Consider the following 19,391-nt stretch of genomic DNA (forward strand, 5'->3'; position numbering starts at 1 on the left):
TACAGTGATAGTATGCATTTATATTGCCATTTCCAGTAATGATGAAATCTTGAACACTTTCTATAATTATATAGTTTTCATAATAATTCTTGTAAGGGCTATATAATATTGTCCAGGCAATGATTTACTTACTGTTTTTATTAGACATTTAGATTGTTTCTGATGTTTTTATATTAGAGATGATGCATATAGCTTTTATCTGCTGTTTAATTATTCCCTTGGGATAAATTCCCAAGAACGGGATTACAAAGTCAAAGGACGAACATTTTTGTGACTCTGGATTCTTACTCTCATATTGCTTTCCGAAAGGCTTATACCAGTTTATAGATAACAGTACTTCAGGGCTACCACAGTTCTGTTTTATTGCAAATGCTTACTCAGATTCAACACATATTTGACTGCTTATTATGTGGGAGGCACTTATATACTTATTTATGCATTAAAATCTCTTCCTAGAACCTTAGATTTTCAGAGAGGTAGGACATCTGCTCATTCTGCAAATGAAGACCTGGGACCCAGAGAAAGTGTGTACAGTGCTCATGGTTGCACAGTTTGAAAACAATGGCACCTACATAGTGAAACCCAATCCCTGGGCCTCGAGTCCTCTGCCCCCTCCTGCCGCGCCCACGCCTGGCTGGTACAGTCGGGTGTTGTTTTATTTCCTGGTAACGCACAGCTGAGAGATGATGGTTCGCTGTCCTCTGGCCACCACCACCTAGGAGTCTCTTCCATGGCCTACGTTGGGGCAGTAGAAGTGGGCAAGCTCTGGACCTTCAAGAGCCCAGGGCTAAGCCAAACCTCTGTGGGATATGAAAGGCTTAAAGGTGCTGCTTTCTAAAAGGGGGCTCCTTTATTCCGTCTGGGAGCGCTTCCTGCAGACTATGGCACATTAAGCATGAAGTGGCCTGTCCTTCCCCCTCCCTCCACGCCTTAGCTTACACTCCTACCTTCTCCTGCAAGGTCAGGAATGACCTTTCCCTGGCTCTCCATGTGCTCACCCTCTCTGATCTCCGAGTGCTAGCTCTTCCAAGAGGGCTTTCTCTCAGTCTTCTTTATCTGTTTATCAGTTATCTATCACTGCCTAACGAAACCATCCCGGAACTTTTTACTTTAAGAATGGTTTATAATTTCCTACGATTCTGTGGATTGGCTGAGTGGTTCTTCTGCTCTTTTGGCCTGAAAACATTCCTTCAGCGTGGGGTGTGCAGGGCTGATGGACCTAGATAGCCGGCAGTTGCTGGCTAACACCTGGGCACCTTGGGTCTCCTTAATTAATGTGGCCTCTCCTCCTCCAGGAGGCCAGATGGGTTTCCTTACATGGCAGTCTCAGGGCAATATTACAACGTGCAAGTGATTGTCAAGCCTCTAGTGTGTCATGTGTGCACTGTCCTCTTGGCCAAAGCAAATCACAAGGCCAAGCTCAGAGTCCATGGGAGAAGGAGACAGACATGGTGTGTATCCTGGCAGGCAGGATCGGTTGGATCATTGCCCTGACAGCCTACCACAGCCCTCCCTCTATGGCAAATGGTCCACATCCCTCCCACATGCAAAACACCCTCACTCCTTCCAGGGCCCTCAAATCTCATCCCTCACCACCCCCAGCTCACAGTGCAGGGGCTCATGATCTGCATCCGGTCCAGGGGCACGGGAGGCTCCTCACGGCAGTTCCTCAGATGGCTCCTCTTGATCCAAGGACTGGTGAGCTAAAGAGAGAAATCATCTCCTCCTCTTTCCATACCCAAAATACGGTGGTGAGACAGGGTCGGGAGAATCTCAGTTAATACTCACATCCACAAAGGGGAGGAATGGGTGATACACAGCAATTCTGCAGTTCACACTGTCCAGGCTCTCTACCCTGGAGGTGGGGGGTGTCCCCCGTTAGGGCCCTGTCTGCTCAGGGGGTGTGATTCCTAATTGATTGTTCTCTTTGGCTCTTAGCTTCGCCCTCTGGGCTTTTGGCTCCACCTTCTCCATACATTTCCTCGTCAGTGAGAATTAGCCTGTGGTTGTGGCTGAGTAGTCCTCTCAGCCTGCTTTCTGCCCTTAGAAAGTTTGGAACCCAGAGGCCTTTTCTCATTTTGAACTCTTTGTCCCACAACTCCCTTCAAACTTTGTTGGCTTTTTATGTATCAGAAAATAGTCTACTTGATTAGACAAAAGCCATCCGCACAATATTTTAGAGATGTTCCTCCCTTCTCTTTGGGCAGCATATTGGCGAGCTGTGGGGCAATGACCTTAAGATTCTTAGAAGCCCCTCTTGCTAGCTGAGAGGGTCTACGAGGCACCACCGTAAATCTTTCTGGGGTCTTAAAGAGCCACAGCCTCGGACTTAATTTGATCTTTACCCTGAAGCCACGTCTTACATTGAGCTCTTTTGTGCATTAGAGAGACTGGAAATACGAAACATTTTCTTTTGGAATCTAGCACATCCTCGACCTTCCATCTTCTTTCTAAATTCTTCTCGCACAATAAACAGTTCCTCCTTCCCTTCCCTTATGCTTAAAGATGCTAAAAAACACAATTTACACCTTTAACATTCTGCCTGGAAATTTCCTGAGTCAGATTCACAAGTTCGTTAGGTATATTTTCTATCTTCCAAGTTACTGCAGGTGACAGATTTGCAGTGCTACTGTCACACTGTAATTGTGTCTTATGGCCACTAGTGAAAGAGTCCTAGGGACACAATGCAGGCACAGTAGTTTGTGCAGTGTTGGCAAGGTATTCCTCCTTGATGTTTCTCACCAGACACTTGAAGTACTGCATAGGTTCTGAATCTTCCCAGGTCTGTGACTTCCAGATTTCTGAAAAGTCCTGAAAGGATGCTGACTGGCTGACTGGTGGGAATGTGGCTGAGGCTGTGTTAGTCTATATATAGAAAAAAAGTCTTGTGCATCATAATCACGCCTAACACCTGCGTCCCAGACAGGTGCGGACCCTCTGAGGCCCGACCCAAACCAGAGTTCTACCTCTCATCACTCACGGCCACAGCTCTTGTTATCACTTGTTCTGACCATGAGTCCTGGGTTTGGGGAACTTGAAATCTAGTTGAAGAAACAAAATGGGCACAAATGAAACAACCCAATCTACTTACTAAACAACATGTCAACAAATGCAAAAATCAACACACAACAACTGGGCCTGAGCGTGAAGCGGCCACGACATAGACGTGATCAGATTAGAGTGAGGTTAGCTCTCAGAAGGCAGTCCCTCCCCTCGGAGCAGGTGAAGTTTGAGTTGGATCTTGAAACAGGTTATGGACAGAGATTGATGGAGACAAGAGAGGATGATCCAGATGGTAATAGTGTCCGTGAAGTTATGAAGTCAAATAAATGAGGTAGGAAATTAACATCTGATGTGTGTAAGAGTTAACAGATGTGGAGTAGGAAACAAAAAACGTTGGGGAAATAAGTGAGGCGATAGATGTGCCTTTAAAAGCCTCAGCAAATCAAGTCAAACTGCACCCAGCGGGTCGTCTGGGTACCTGAGATTGCCTCTGCGGATGAAGTTTGTTTCTGGAGATTTCCTCACCCTACAGTGAAGCGGTTTTACGTTTGAAGAATGGAAGACCTAGTGTTGATGTCTGAGGGAGAAGTAAAGGAAGTGGGCTGTCTACCCCGAGGGAGAGCCCGGGGCTCGGTGTAGGGTGCTGGGAAGTGGCCAGCAGGGACTGCGGGACTTGGGTTTCCCCGTGTTCCGCATCGTTTGCTACAGCTGCGGTGGCCCCTCCAGTTCCAATGGGGTGACTTTTTTCCTTTTTGCAATTTGGGCTCTTTGCTTCTGCATCTTTGCAAAAGATGGAAATGTCTTAATGTGAGAAAAATGAGGAAGTTTCCTAGGCACACAGTGGTTCTAACCCATACTGTAAGCACCTTTAATATGACCTGAAATGAAGCCACAGAGGCTCCTGAGTGGACCCAGAGAAGCACTCAACAGCGGTGATCCAAGCCCTAAAAGAATTCGTTATGGGGAACAAGGAAAGAGGTGGGCCCGCTACAGGCTGAGCTCTGAAATGCTGAGAGGAGGAACACGAATGTGCTGAGGCACTGAGCAGAAGAGGCTGACCCCAAGACAAGGAAGTTAGGAAATGTCGAGAAGCAAAAAAAGATAGAACAGTTCAGCATTAGCTACAAGAAAACACTTTCCTGTTCCTGGGCCCTGCTGGCCTCGTGAATCCTTCTCTCCAGTTCTAGAGAGGGGCGCAGAAGTCAGGCCTCGAAGAGGAAGTGGAATGCGTACCGCTCTTTCCTTCCTCATATGATAACAAGGACCTGAGAAATTTCTATTTCCAATGTCCAAGGCTGTCTGGGAACATTCTGGAATGTAAAGCAGCTCAGCCTCCCTTCTCCCCTCCCCCATCACCCACGTGGGAACAGCCTGGACAGTATTCAAGCGCGTGTGGGCACTAGTGAGCTGGCAGAATTGTCTTCTTCCGTACAGGCTCATTCACCAATGCCCTTTGCACTCTTCCTACGACCACAACATCTTCAAATGATTAACTTTAACCAACGAAGAAGCTCAGTGCTTCTCCACTTTGGCTACATATTATATCACTTGGGGGCACCTTAAAAAAAATTCTGTTCATCTAGGGTGGGGCCTAGATGTAGGTGTGTCTTCAAAAGCATACTGGTGATTGGTATGCAGTCCAATTGAGAACAAGTGGAATTACTAATCTTGAGCCAGTTTAGAAAGTTTAGTGAGCGTAGGATTCGTTGATCTTTTGAAGAGTTTGAAAACACTAGATAAATAATTACCTTTCGATAAACTAGCAAAACCTAGGAGACCCCCTTCCTTGGATACTGTGGCCTCTGGGTTGCCTTCTTGGGGTAACTCTTGAGGATCTTTGGGGTTGCCATTTAGCCTCTGGCCTCCTGAGCTTTCCACAGTATGGCAGAATGGTAGCTGCTCCTGTGACCATAAGCACACAGAAAATACCACGGTGGGTCTGTGTAGCTATCTATCCAGTCCAGTTGAATCTCCAGCATGACACCCAAGGATAGTTTGGTTGAAGAACACATCTGCTGCCCATGATGTAGATCTTAGAGAGTTTTAGTTATAAAGGTTTTCATGCATTTTGTCACAGACTCAGAATCCACAAGACATTCGGGAGAGGAAGAATACCCTGTCCCAGCACGACCTCTCCTCCTGGCCATCCCATTGCCATCCGGAGCCTGCCATTTTGTCTTCTGTGCCATCTTCATTCCAGGTTTGGATGAGACCGAGAACCAGTAATTCAGCCTCTGGGGGGAAGCATTTCCACATTGCTACCCACCACTTTGCAAAATAGCAGTTCCTATTTATTTCTCCCAAATCTGCCTCTTTCAACCACCAACGGCTACCTCTTACTGCTGGTGTTCTAAGACTTGCTGACTTCATCTGTGTTCTGACTGTGCACACCTTTGACTTATCATGTGCAAGCACTCATCTTCCTCTGAAGGCCAGGGTTTGTTTTTTTTCTTGCCATCATGTAAAGGATGCTCTTTCTACTTGTCATTTTAATTATTCTCTATTGGACCCTTTCCAGTCCTGTTATGTCATCTGTAAGTGCCAGAAAACAGAATGACACACATGATGGTGTCAATTTACTATAATCTGATACAAGGATGAGATTGTGATATGTTGTTTCCAGTATTCTTACCTGCACGTTATTAGGGTTTTTTGGTGGGGGTTGGGGACAGGGCAGTGGATCATGACTTCAAGGAATGGTTTTCAGTTTCATTAAATTATTTTCCTTGCCCTGTCATCACCTTGCTGTTGCGCACACTGACTCAGTGCTGGCGGGCGTCTGGCCTCCTATGCAGCTCTGTACATCCTTCTGCAGCTTTATTCCCACTACCATCAGCTCACAACCTGGTCAAACCTGGTGTCACAAGCGACCTTGGAGATTCCACTGTGTATCTCTTCCCTGGATCATTTATAACCATGGAGAAAGACTTGGATGTTCAGATGGCAGAATAAAAATGAGACAGGTTCTAGCAGAGATTTTTTTTAAATAATTTTTTCTTGTTTTCAAAAAAGCACATTAAGACATTTTGAAAATATAAACAAATACAAAGAAAATTAAAATAACTCATAATCCTACCACCCAAAGATAATCTCTGCTAATATTTTGGTTTATATTCTTTCAGTCATTTATTCAGGGAGCACAACACACACACACACACATAAACTCTCTCCCTTTATCTTTTTAAAATATGATATTTGATACACACAAAAGAATACATGTAACGTTATACACATATGCACCAAGAAACAAAACATTACAAATAATTGCCAATAACTGTCATTTACTTAAGTGCTCTCCCAGCCTTCCACTTCCTCCCACAGGGTAACTATTTTCTTGAAGTTTGGGTTTATTATTCCTTTGCTTTATAAAAGTAATTGTACAAATTGTTTGGGTTTACTTGATTTTAAGCTTTATAAAAATGGTATTATACTATAATCATATGTCTCTTGCTTTTTTGACCCCAACTATACATCGGTTCACTTTACCCTGTTGCATGATATAGATGTAGTTCCTTCATTTTCATTTCTGTTTAGTAATTCCATTGTGGAGATACACGATTTATTTATTCATTCTTGCTGGACATGTGGATTGTTCTCAATATTTTGTCATTATAAGCAGGGCTTGTATATGACTCTTGGCACACATGTTGAGAGTGTCTTTGGGGTGAAATAATTGCATATAAAGTACGCAAAATTTCAACTTCATGAAGCATTGACAACACGGTTGCATCAATTTACCCTCCCAGCTGATCGACCTCCGTCCAGCATTTGAAGTTGTCAGACTTTAAAATTTTTGCCTTTCTAGTAGATATACAAGATCAGAGTATTGATTTATATTTTCCTGAATACTAATGAAATTGAAGATCTTTTCTTTTCTTTTCTTTTGAGGAAGATTAGCCCTGAGCTAACTGCTGCCAATCGTCCTCTTTTTGCTGAGGAAAACTGGCCCTGAGTTAACATCTGTGCCCATCTTTCTCTACTTTATATGTGGGACGCCTGCCGCAACATGGTGTGCCAAGTGGTGCCATGTCCACATCCAGGATCTGAACCCGCGAACCCCAGGCCACCGAAGCGGAATGTGCGCACTTAACTGCTGTGCCACCAGGCCAGCCCGAGGGTCTTTTCTTATGTTTACTTGCCATATGTGTTTGCTCTTCTATAAAACATCTGTTTATAGTTACCCTTTTTGTTTTTGAGGAAGATTGTTCCTGTGCTAATATCTGTTGCTCAATCCTCCTCTTTTTGCTGAGGAAGGTTGGCCTTGAGCTAACATCTGTGCCCATCTTTCTCTGTTTTATATGTGGGACGCCACCACAGCATGGCTTGATAAGCAGTGTGCAGGTCTGCACCCAGGATCCAAACAGACGAACCCCTGGCTGCTGGAGCCGGCCCCTATTTACCCTTTTTCTATTTGGTTGTTTGCCTCTCACATATTTTTAAGCAAAATTTGAATCATACTACACATGCCATTGTCTACTTTTCCATGGCATGAAATGTTCTTTTACACTGTGATTTTAATCACTGTGGCATCTTCTATCTCATGGACGTCTCATAATTTAATTAATCAGAACCCTGTGTATTTTTTTCAATTTTGGTTTTTCGCAGTAACTCTGGTAAGACATCCTAGTGCATAAATTTAATTACATTACACTGAATGTTTTCATAAAATAAGTTGCAAGAATTTGGATTTCTGGGTCAAAAGATATCAACATTTTAAAAGATTTTAATATATATTTCCAAATCACGTTACAGAAAGGTTGTAGAATTTACATTTTGTCGAAAAACTCTTTAACATAGAATATTAAATTTCAAATATTTTGCTAATTTAACTTGTAAATACTAGCAATAAAGATAAACAATATTTTCAAATACGTTTATTGGCCATTGTAGTTCTTCTTTTCCTGGTACTGATTCTTTTTCTCCCAGCTTATTGTTGGCATTAGGCTGAAAGTGTATCTAAGTACTGTATTTATTTAAAATTACTTGGTTTACCTCTTTCTCCCGCTTCACTGTGGTTATGGCATTCATTTGACCTACAATTGGGTTCATTTGTTTCTGTTTGTATTTAGTTACAGATTTTTAATTTGCTTGTTGCTTGTTGATTTAATTTTATCTTTTGAATGGATATAATATTACAATGCTTCCAAAAGCCACCCCCACACCAAAAGATATACTCAGGATTGTCCCTCCCTCCCCTCCCCTTTCCATGCTGTTCCCTTGCCCAGTTCCTCAGAGGCAACCAATTCCACTGCTTTCTGGTTTACTGTTCTGCTTCCTTCTACTAAAATAAGCAAATCCATTATATTTTCTTATTTCTTGTCTTTATTATACAATAATTGACATATTTTCTTCTGTACTTTGCTTTTATAACTTAATAATGTACCTTGGAAATTACTACATTTCAGTTCATAAAAATATTCTTCATTCCTTTTAATTGCTTCCTGGTAGTCGGTTGTGTGTCAGTACCATAGTTTATTCAACCAGGTTTCTATGTTTGGGCATTTAGGTAGTTTCCAATATCCTGCAAATGCAAATAATGGTACAATGAAGAAGCAGCTTACATATGTAAGAGTACATATTATTTTTGGAGGTATCTTTAGGGTAAATTCTTAGAAGTGGGGGTGCTAGGTTGAAAGGTAAACATACAAGTCATTTCATTAGATAACTGCCAAACGCCCCTCCAGGGTTGTACTATTTTTCATTCCCTCCAGTAATATCTGTCTCTCCATAGCTCACCAATAGAGCGAGGCTGTGTGTCTGTCCAGCTGCCCCAACACTATTTATTGAAAAGTCTTTGTTTGCTTCAGCTATTTGGATTTTCATACGTAGTTGGATTGATTTCTGTACCTTCTACTCGGTTACATTGGTTCATGTGCCAGAACCACATTGTTTTCACTCAAGAGGCTCTGTCATATGTTTAATACCTGCCAGGGCTGGTCCCCTCTCATACCTCTTCCTTTTCAGTGTTTTACTAGCTATTCTTGAGGGTTTATTTTTCCATATGAACTTTGGTATCAATTTGTCCAGCTACAGAAAAAAAAAACTTTATATTTTTTTGGGAATCATATTAAATTTATAAATTAACATAAGGAGAACTGTCATCTTAACAGAGTTGAGATATTTTAACCAAAACCAAGAGATGTCTTGTTTAAATACACTTTTGTGTCTTTCAGGTTTGTTTTATAGTTTTCTTTTACAAAGAACTAGATTTATTGAGAGAGAATTCACATTGCTTCCAATTCATCTATTTAAAGTGTACAATTCACTGGTTTTTCGTATATTCACAGAGTAGTATAACCATCACCACAATTAACTTTAGAATATTTTCAGCAACTGAAAAAGTAACCGCGTACCCATTAGCAGGCCTTTGCCAAACCCTCCAACCCCTCCAGCCCCTGGCAACCACTAATCTACTTTGTCTCTATTGATTTGCCCATTCTGAACATTTCATATATATAAAATCTTATAATATGTGGTCTTCCGTGACTGGCTTCTTTCACTTAGCATGATTTTTCAAGGTTCATCCATGTTATAGCATGTACTCCATTCTTTTTTTATTGCTGAATAATATTTCATTGTATGGATGAATTTATCACATTCTGTTTATCCACTCAGTTGATGGAGTCTGGGGTTGTTTCCACTTTTTGGCTATTATGAATAAGACTCTATGAACATTTGTGTATACGTTTTTGTGTGGGTGTATATTTTCAAGTCTCTTGGGTATACACACCCAGAAGTAGAATTGCTGGGTCATATGATAACTTCATGTTTAACATTTTGAGGAACTGCCAAACTGTTTTCTGGAGCAGTCGCATCATTTTACATTCCTACCAGCAATGTATCAGGTTCCAATTTCTCCGCATCCTTGTCAACACTTGTTACTGTCTGTGATTTTGATCATAGCCATTCTAGTGGCGGTGAAGCGGAATCTCATTGTGTTTTTGATTTGCATTTCCCTAATAGCTAATCATGTTGGGTATCTTTACATGTGCTCATTGGCCATCTATATATCCTTCGCAGCAATGTCTGATGGAATCTTTCCCCCATTTTTCAATTGGGTAATTTGTTTTATAATTGTTGTGTTGCTGTATATTCTGGACGTAAGTCCCCGATCATACATATTACTTGTAAATATTGACTCCAATTCTGTCAGCTGTCTTTTCACTTTTCTTGTGGTGCCCTTTGATGCACAAAAGTTTTTAATGTCAATAAAGTCCAATTTATCTATTTCTTCTTTTGTTATTTGTGCTTTTGGTGTTGTATCTAAGAAGGCTTTGCCGAACCCAAGGTAAAGAAGATTTATACCTATGTTTTCCTCCAGGAATTTTTATAGTTTCAGCTCTTACATTTACATTGTTGAAGTCCTAACAACCTCCAGTACCTCAGAATGTGACTGTACTGGGGGTAGGGTCTTTAAAGAGATAGTTAAGTTAAAATGAGGTCATTAGAGTGGGCCCTACTCCAGTATGACTGGTGTCCTTATAAGAAGAGATTAGTCACAGATGTTCACTGTACAGAGGAAAGCCCATGTGAAGACTCAAGGAGAAGATAGCTATCTGCAAGCCATGGGGAAGGGCCTCAGAAGAAAACAACCCTGCCAATACCTTGATCTTGGACTTCTAGCCTCCAAAACTGTGACAAAATAAATTTCTGTTCTTTAAGCCAACCAGTCTGTGGCACTTTGTTATGATAGTCCTAGCAGACTAGTACATAAACCCTCCTTGGTTATGGTATATTATTTTCTTAAAATATATGGGCCTTGTGCTTTTTTGAGAGAAATAGCATTCTCTATTTCTTTTCCTCTAGTATAGAAGTGGTAATCTACAACCATGGGCCAAATCTAACCTGCTGCCAATTTTTCCAAATCTAGGTTATTTGGAACATAACCACACCCACTTATTTGCATATTATCTATGGCTGCTTTTGTGCTACAATGACATGGTTGAACAATTAGGTCTGCAAACCCAAAATATTTACTACCTGATGTTTTTGGAAAAATTTGCTGACCCCTGCTCTAGTAGGTGCTTAGGATGGGCTTATGTGTGCAGTATTTCTTGAGTTCTTGCATTTAAAAAAAAGGTTTTTCCTATAGCCTTTGATGCTTGAAAAACAGCATGGATGGATGGATATAAAATCCTTACCTTGCCTCTTCTTTCCGAGTTTTTAGAAAATTCTGAAATGCTGCATCACTATTGCCTTGCTTTGTATGTCGCTCCTGAGAAAGCGGATGCCAAATATTTTGGTTACTAGATTCTATAACAAACTACCTGCCCTAAAAAGGAATGGCTTAAAACAAGAATCATTTTGATTATAATTTCACAATCTCTGGGGTCAGGAATTTGAGGAGGGTTTGACTGGATGATTCTTCTGTTTCACATGGCTTCAACTGGGGCCACTCAGTGGTATTCAGCTGATGGCTGGACCAATAGAACATTCATGATGACTTCACTCACATCACCTAGGATCAGCTAGGCCTCTCCTCCTCTCCATGTAGCCTCAGAACCTCTGCACAGGGAGTTAGATATTACCCACAGCGGCTCAGGGCTTCAAGAGCAAGTATTTCAAAAGACCCAGGTGGACCCTTCAAGACTGCTTATGACCTAGGCCTGGAAGTCCCATAACATCACACATGCTATTGGTCAAGCAATTCACGTAGGCCAGTCTGGATCAAAAGAAGTGACAAGGAATTTGCAGCCATCTTTAACCTACTACAGCCTGATTTTCTTACCCTTTTAAACAATTTGAGCTTTTTGCGTGGAGGCCTTGAAGGTCATTGTTATTATTTTTGTGTAATAGTTTTAAGAGGCTAGCTTTCAGAATTGATCATTCTGTGGTCATTTCCTCAAGTGCATGTGGGCCCTTTCATTATGCAGGTGTACGTTTTCTTATTTCCAGAAAGTTTCTTGGATTATAGTTTTATTATACATGGAACTTCAGCTACACATATGCTGGACATTCCTTGCTTGTATTCAATCAAATGACATTCCAAACAGAGAGAGACAGCACAAAGGTATGGAGCCAAGAGAAAGGAGGAACATTCTAAGGGTCTGGATGGACTATGTATAGGAAGCTACAAGCGAGGAAGTGGAAAGATAGGCAAGGCCTAGATAAATGGAAGGTCTTGTGTGCCATGCTGAGCAGTGACATCATGAGCAGCAAAGTTTTGAAAGTTCTTCTGACATGCAGTATGGAATACGGACCGGAAGGAACAAGACTATAGGAGGGAGACAAGATAAAGGCCACTGCTTAGTCCCGGTGAGAGGGCTAAGAGGGACAGGTTCTAGAGTTACTTACGAGGAGAATCAACAGGATCATTGAGTGTGATGGGGATGGGGAGGAAGGAACCAACGATGACCCCTGGGTTTCTGAATTGGGCAATGGTGTGGACAGTTTGGCTAATGGGGTTTAGACATGTAGAGCTTGAGGTGTCTCCAAGACACCCAGGTAGAGAAGTCTAGTAGGCTTTTGTGTATACGGAACTCAGATGAGTGATCAAGCTAGATAGCACATTTGGGATTGCTGATAAATGTGGCAGATGAAGACAGGGAGTAGATGAAATAGTTCAGGGAGAATGAATGGGGTGAAATGAAAGCTGAGAACAGAACCCTGGAGACTGAGTAGTCGTCAGAGGGGTTAGATGAGTCATGTTGTGAAGGCCAAGGGAGCTGCAGAGAGAGAGAAGTGCTCAGTGTTGTCAAATGCCACTGAGAGCCCTAGCAATATGAGGACTCAAAAATAGCCTGTGGCACTTAGGGTTAAACAAGCCATTAATGACTGAGAGCAGTGCAGTGATGTGGTGGGGACAGAAGCTGTGCAGCCAAGGGTTGAGGAGTGAGAAGCTGCTGAGGAGGCAGAGATGAATAGACTACTTTCAAGGCATTTGTAAAGGAAAATATAGACAAGGAATAGTGACTAGTGCAGAATCTAGAGTGACGGGGGGTTTGTTCCTTTTTCTTTAGGACAGGAAGAGCTTGAACATGAATAGATGGTGAGGGCAAAGGACAATGGGTAAGAAGAATTGATAATTTTGGGAGTGAGAGTGGGAGAATGATTGAAATATGTTTGAGAGAAGTCTTCTGAAGATGTGGGAGGTGATGAAATACAGAACTAAGATGGAGAGATGCTAACAGAAGTGTACTTAGTTCCTATAATAATTTAGCTCACATATTGAAATTACCTTGGTTTCAATCAACAAGGCAAATATAGCAAGCAATATTTACATATTTATTGTACATCATTTTCACATCTTTTCTCCAGAGGATGGGATCAATGTTTTACCCTTTCAATGCCTCCCACTTAGTTGGTCCTCAATGAAGGGTAAATGAACAAACAAGCTGTCTCTTACCTATATTCTGGGTATCTTAACATATTCAGACGTAGTCAAGACCCTGCATACAAGCAAAAAATCTTCTAAGCATGCAAAATAGTCACAAAATTCCCATGTGAAAGGTGATGCTCTGTTTTTGAGGAACCTCTTTACTCTCACTTAACAAAGTTGGTTACCAGCATTTCTTTCACCATAGGAGTTTAAAAGTGGGAAGATGAGAGGAGGAGGAAGAGGATGTTCTAATGGCAGGCAGGCAGGCAGGCAGGCATGATCTACCTTACCATAAGGTGCCAAAAAGCAGTAAAAACCCAGGCACAAGGCCTACTGGTTTAGGGTCACTTAGCTTAGGAACTTAAGTCCTTCATTCACATACCAATAGTCCTTAAAGGACATTGCTGGTTTGAGCCTTAAATAATATTGAGAAAAACGATCCTTTGAGCTGTTAAAAAAAAGCTTAGCTATTCTTAATCATCTCCTATGTTTCATACAGTTTGGAAAGGAGTCTATCAAAAATGGATAATATTGAAACAAAAAAAGCTGATGCCAGCTGGTAAATGCTTGGTCACCCTCTGTCCTTTGTCCAAGCTATTTTGATGCCTTCCCTTTCTTCTCCTAGGGCTTTGTTCTTCTTCCTTGAGGCTGAACACAAATGCCACCTCTTCCAGGAACCCCTTAGCATGGTCCAAGCGGAAGCAATCTCTTCCTCCTCCGCGCTCCCACAGCATCTTTCTGCGGTTTGGCTTTGCATGGGTCACCAGACCTGGTTGTTTACAGGATGCTTTTCTACTAAGTTATGCGCACCTCGAGACCAGGGACCGTGACCGTGACGGTGCACCCACATAGCACCTGGTAGAGCGCTGAGTCGATGTTCAGTAAACGCTTGCTGAGTTGAATTAATTTGGAAAAATCACTCAGGGCAGTATCTCGCGCTCGAGGCGCAGATGAATGATTCATGGGGGTGGTTCTTAGCATTCTTTACCTTGTAGTCACGTCGCGCCGACATCCAGCTGGCCGGGCAAATACCTGTGAAGCTGAGACGCACCTCGGCCGCCCGCCGCCAGCCTGCAAGAGAAGCCCGCAGGGGGCAAGTTTCCCCCGCCGACCCGGAACCGCCGGGGGAGCTGGGGGGCGGGTCCCGCCCGGCCGCAGGGGGCGGGGCTCGAAGGGAACTCGGCCCGCCTGCCCGCCCCCTCCCCGGCGCGGCGGAAGCCCCGCCCCCAGCCGCGCGCTCGTGCTGGCGGCGCGCGCCCGCCCCCCGCCCTGCGCCCTGCGCCCTCGCGCTCTCGCGCCCTCGCGCCCTCGCGCCCTCGCGCCGGGGGCGGGCTCGCTGCGCGTGCCGGGCGCCTGAGAACGTTCGCCGCGGGGGCGGCTCCAGGGCCTGAGCGGGCGCTGCTGCCGCCGCCTCAGCCGCGGGGGCCGGGCCGGAGGAGGCGGGGGAGGCTGCGGCCGGCGGAGACCTTCTCGACGCCCCCAGCTCCGGCCGGGAAGTGAGTAAGGTGGGGGTCCGCGGCGGCGGTCGCAGGCGGCGGGAGAGGAGCGCGGTGCTGGAGCCTCGCGCGCGCGAGGAGCGCGAAGGAGCCAGCGCAGCGCCCGGACCTCGGGGTGCAGGGCCGAGAGCCGCGGGGACCGGGGCCGCTGCACGGCGCGCGCTGCGAGGGGAGACGGCGCCGCGCGCCCGGCCCTGGAGGGGCGAGCGGAGGGGATGGAGCGGAGAACAGGGCCGGCGCCGCCGGGTTCCGAGCCCCGGGCCGGGGAGGGGGCTCTGGGGTCCCGAGCGCGCTGTGGCCGCGGGGCGCGGAGCCGGGGTGCGGGCGCCGGGCTGATGCTGCCGGAGCCCGGCTCGCTGGGAGGATTCTCTGCGTTAGGTGCTGAAGGAGGCAGGTCCTGGCAGAGGGCAGGTGAGGCGGGCAGGCCCTGGCAGAGGAAGGGCATTTATTTCACATCACCCCAAAACATTGTTTCCCGAGGCGCCTAACTGTGAACCTGTGCGCCGAGGTCACCCTTTAAAGGAAAGTGGCCTGGGAGGAGGGAGGATGCGGCTAACGACTGCTTGCTGTTGAGTTCCTGTGCCAGGCCTTGGCGTTAGGGAGAGCGTCCAGGATTCTTAGTCAATTTATTGATTAGCTTCCGTGGGTAGAGAACCGTGGTCCGCACTGGGGCCACAACATAGTGTAACACACACCGTAATTTGCTGTTTAGCTGCTGACGTTTGGTTGTGACGGTATACGGGTAAAATGGCATTGCCAACTGGCATTGCATTTTGTCTCATACCTTATTCACTTTAGGTCTGTTTCATCTCTTTCGCCAGAACAGTGCCTGGCCCACAGCAGTCAAGCAATAAGTGTTTATTGCGTGAATGAATGAACCGAGCAAGGTTTTGCTGTATTTTGCACGGAGCAGTGTTAATCACTCTGGTGTTAGGGATGGCTGATGGACGTCCTCTGTTCCTGAAGTTCTTTCTTTTTTCTGCCATGTAAGGTAACCCAGGTTCTTAGGTTCAGGCATTTCAAGCCATCGCTCAGGTGATGGAGTGGATTTCCTGTGGCCTCGCTGCGGCTTTCACATCTTTATTGCTTGTTGGCTGTCAGAAGCTTACTCCTTGGGCCATTCATCCCAAATCATCCCATTCTGGCCCTTGTATTTTCTGTTACTGAGGAAGAAGAAGGGTAGTTTTTGTCTAGAGAGCGTTTTTTTTTTTTTCATTTTTATCGTGGTTCTTGGATCTTAGGGCTGTGGTAAGAGACTGTGTCCCTGCTCTTCTGTGAGGGCTGGAGTCTGCCTGATCTTTGCCTTGGTTGGAGTTTTGGACTCCACAGCTCCAGGTTGCTGTTTCAGTTCCCTGGGCTGCACTGCCTGTTGGGTTACTTTGTCTGCCAAATTAAAACTTGACCTTTTATGAGTTCTGTGAGGATTTTGATCATACATAAGTGGAATTACCTTTGAAGGGGTTCTGTAGTCAGAGTAATGCTGGCAAGGTTTTTGAGTGACCACCATGCGTGAGAGACAAACTTTCTACTTAGTTGGAAAATTAGAACCAATTGAATGCCAAGTTAGCATTTATGTTTCTCAGAAATCTCTCAGAGTCTTTGTTTCCTCGTATAAAAAGTAAAGGTAGTATTAATCCAAATTTGGCATTGCGTAGTAAACCTTGAAGAACTAAGTTAATTTCTCTTGAGTTTTAGGACTGTGTACTTCAGAGTGCAACCAGCAGGTGTCTACTAGTTCTTGTTTTGGGGTGCCTAGGTCCTGTAATTTTGGGTGCCTTGTTCCAGGTTCTCCCAATGATATTATTTATTTATTTTTATATTGAACTTAGCAACTTTATTGATGTATAGTTTGCATGTAATAAAATTTCAGATGTCCTGTGTACAGCTGAATGAGTTTTGAAAAATGTGTATACTGTGTAACCTCTATCCCAATCAGGATGTAGAAATTTACATCACTGCAGAAAGTTCCCTCATGCTGGTTTGCAATCCATCCTCCCTCATTTTATTTATAATTACACAAGCATCAGGGCTCTGGCATCTTGTGCAGGATGTATACTGCCCAGCTGTAGGGGTGCCATTCACAGCAGAGTCCCTGCGAATGGTGGCTCCTGGGGTTGGGTGGTGCACGGCGTGTGTGCTGTGGACTGCAGCTCTGCATAGGGCTCATGAATGCACACTTTCTTATAAATACTCTGACGGTACAGACAGAACAAAAGCCCCCTTGGCCCCCTCCCTTCTCCACTGGGACTGTGGTTATCACTTTGTTGTGATACTTCCAGACCTTTTTCTATGCATTCTCATCTCTATCTCGTAATAAAGAAAAAAGCAAGGTTTCTTTTCACTCCCCACATTAATGACATGACATTGTACACACTGTTCTGCAACTTTTTTTCTGAACAGAATGTCTGAGATCTTTCCATGGTGAAACACAGGGATCTGCCTGATTCTTCTTGACTCCTCCACAACCTCTTCTGTAGTATGTATTGTACGGTAGTTTATTTAAACCTCTCCTCATTAATGGCCATTTAAGCTGTTTGCCATTTCAGACATTGCTGCAGTGAGTGAAAAGTAGAGTCGCTGGGTCAAAGGGGTGCACATTTTAAATTTTAATTGATGGAGATTTAACCATTTTGCTACTTGTTGATCTGGCTCATTTATTTTTAACTGCTGAGTACTGTTCAGCTGTAGAATTAAATCACCATTTTTGTGTCCTTCACTCACTGAGGGACAGTTAGGTTACTTTGGATACTAATTCTTTGAGGATATGTGTGTTGCAAATGCATCCTGCTGCCTGAGGCTTGCCTTTTCCTTTTGTTAAGTGTCTTTGATTGTATACAAGTTTTAAATTTAAATTTATATTTATGAAAAATTTCCCTTAAATTAAAAAAAAACTTTTGTGTGTGTTTCTGCTTTAAGTAAATTTTCTCCACCCCAGGGTATGAATTTATATAGTTCTGTATTTTCTTCTAAAATTAAGAAGAAAGTTTTGCTTTCCATGTGGAATTTCTATATAGTGTAACGAAGAGATATAATTTTTTTTTCAATTTAGATAACCAGTTTTTCAGCACTTTTTCTCGTAATTTTTTATTGTAAAATATATGTAATGTAAAAATTACCATTTTAACCTTTTTTGTGTGTGTGTGAAGAAGATTGGCGCTGAGCTAACACCTGTTGCCGATCTTCCTCTTTTTGCTTGAGGAAGATTGCCGCTGAGTTGACGCCTGTGCCAATCTTAGTTTATTTTGTGTAGGATGCTGCCACAGTGTGGCCTGATGAGCAGTGCCAGGTCCGTGCCCGGCATCTGAACCGGTGAACCCTGGGCCGCTGAAGTGGACCATGCAAACTTAACTGCTATGCCACTGGGCTGGTCCCCCATTTTAACCATTTTTAAGTGTACAGTGCTGTGGCATTAAGTACATTCACGTTGTTGCGCAAGCATCACCATCCTCCATCTCCAAAACTTTTTCATCTTCCCAAACTGAAATTCTGTGCCTATTAAACACTAACTCTCCATTCTCCCCACCCTCCGGCCCACAGAAACCACCATTCGACTTTCTGTCTCTATGAATTTGACTACTCTGGGTACCTCATGTCAGTGGAATTGTACAACATTTGTCTTTTTGTGTCTGGCGTATGTCACTTAGCGTAATGTCTTCAGAGTTCATCTGTATGGTAGCATGCGTCAGGATTGCCTACCTTTTTAAGGCTGAATACTATTCCATTGAATGTATATGCCACTTTTGTTTATTCATTCATCCATCAGTGGACACTTGGGTTACACTTGGGTTACCTATTGACTATGGTAATAATGCTGCTGTGAGCATGGGTATGCAAATATCTGTTCAAGTCCCTGTGTTCACTTCTTTTGTGGATATACCCAGAAGTGGAACTGTCCATGATATTTAAAAAAATTATATACATAACTGGATATGACCAAAATGGGTGGATAGTACAAAGAATTCCTATATACTCCCTTGTCCCCATGAGCAGTTTCCCCTGTTATTAACATCTTGCCTTAGTGTGGTACATTTGTTACAACTGATGAATCAATATTAATACGTTATTATTAAGTTCCTAGTTTATATTAGGCTTCACGCTTTGTGTGGTACCCCTTTGTGGGTTTTGACAAATGCAAAATGTCATGCATCATTAATGTCATTACATGACATTTCATGTAATGTCGTTGTAGTATCATACAGAATAACTTCATTGCCCTAAAAATGCCCTGTGTTCCCTCCCTCCCCCTGATCTCCTGGTAACCACTGATCATTTTACTCTGTCTATAGTTTTGTCTTTTCCAGAATGTCATAGAGTTGGGATCATACAGAATTGTAGCCTTTCAGACTGGTCTTTTTTCAGTTAGCCTTATGCATTTAAGGTTCCTCTGTGTCTTTTCTTGGCTTGATTTGATCACTAAATAATATCCATTGTATGGAGGTACCACAGTTTATCCATTCACCTATCAAAGGACTTCCAGTTATTTCCAGTTTTTGGCAATTATGAATAAAGCTTCTGTAAATATTCCTGCACAGGTTTTTGTGTGGATGTAAGTTTTCACCTCTCAGCTCTCTTGG

At 43.6% G+C, this 19,391-nt stretch overlaps 2 protein-coding genes across 7 annotated transcripts in view; one reads left to right on the plus strand and one right to left on the minus strand.

Annotated features, from left to right (window-relative positions):
* Positions 1 to 8,290: 8,290 nt before the first annotated feature.
* Positions 8,291 to 15,589, minus strand: LOC124239693 (translation initiation factor IF-2-like). The gene is made up of 4 exons (XM_046661854.1): positions 15,513 to 15,589; positions 14,310 to 15,186; positions 11,145 to 11,218; positions 8,291 to 8,524 (listed from the first exon to the last, which is right to left on the minus strand). Exons 1-4 carry the CDS (start codon positions 15,587 to 15,589, stop codon positions 8,506 to 8,508), a joined length of 1,047 nt encoding a protein of 348 aa, XP_046517810.1. The 3' UTR covers positions 8,291 to 8,505.
* DTNB (dystrobrevin beta) overlaps positions 14,645 to 19,391 on the plus strand; it is a 233,619-nt gene continuing 228,872 nt past the window's right edge. For 2 of the 6 annotated variants that reach the window (XM_046662560.1, XM_046662562.1), the window contains exon 1: positions 14,645 to 14,817. The gene's annotated coding sequence lies outside the window, so the exon portion shown is untranslated. Of the gene's footprint in view, positions 14,827 to 19,391 lie in introns of all 6 variants that reach the window. The other 4 variants (XM_046662555.1, XM_046662561.1, XM_046662557.1 and 1 more) reach the window with 3 other exon arrangements.

The sequence above is a fragment of the Equus quagga genome, chromosome 5, assembly GCF_021613505.1.
Source record: "Equus quagga isolate Etosha38 chromosome 5, UCLA_HA_Equagga_1.0, whole genome shotgun sequence".
Lineage (NCBI taxonomy): Eukaryota > Metazoa > Chordata > Mammalia > Perissodactyla > Equidae > Equus > Equus quagga.

Bases quoted from the DNA above. Each gene is read 5' to 3' on its own strand.
- LOC124239693 (XM_046661854.1), bottom strand. From the start codon at position 15,589: ATGCAATGCCAGTTGGCAATGCCATTTTACCCGTATACCGTCACAACC. The intron at 15,187-15,512 runs GTGTGTGTTACA...CACCTAACGCAG, and splicing joins CAGCTAAACAGCAAATTACG to AGAATCCTCCCAGCGAGCCG. The intron at 11,219-14,309 runs GTAAAGAATGCT...CCGCTTTCTCAG, and splicing joins CGGCGCGACGTGACTACAAG to GAGCGACATACAAAGCAAGG.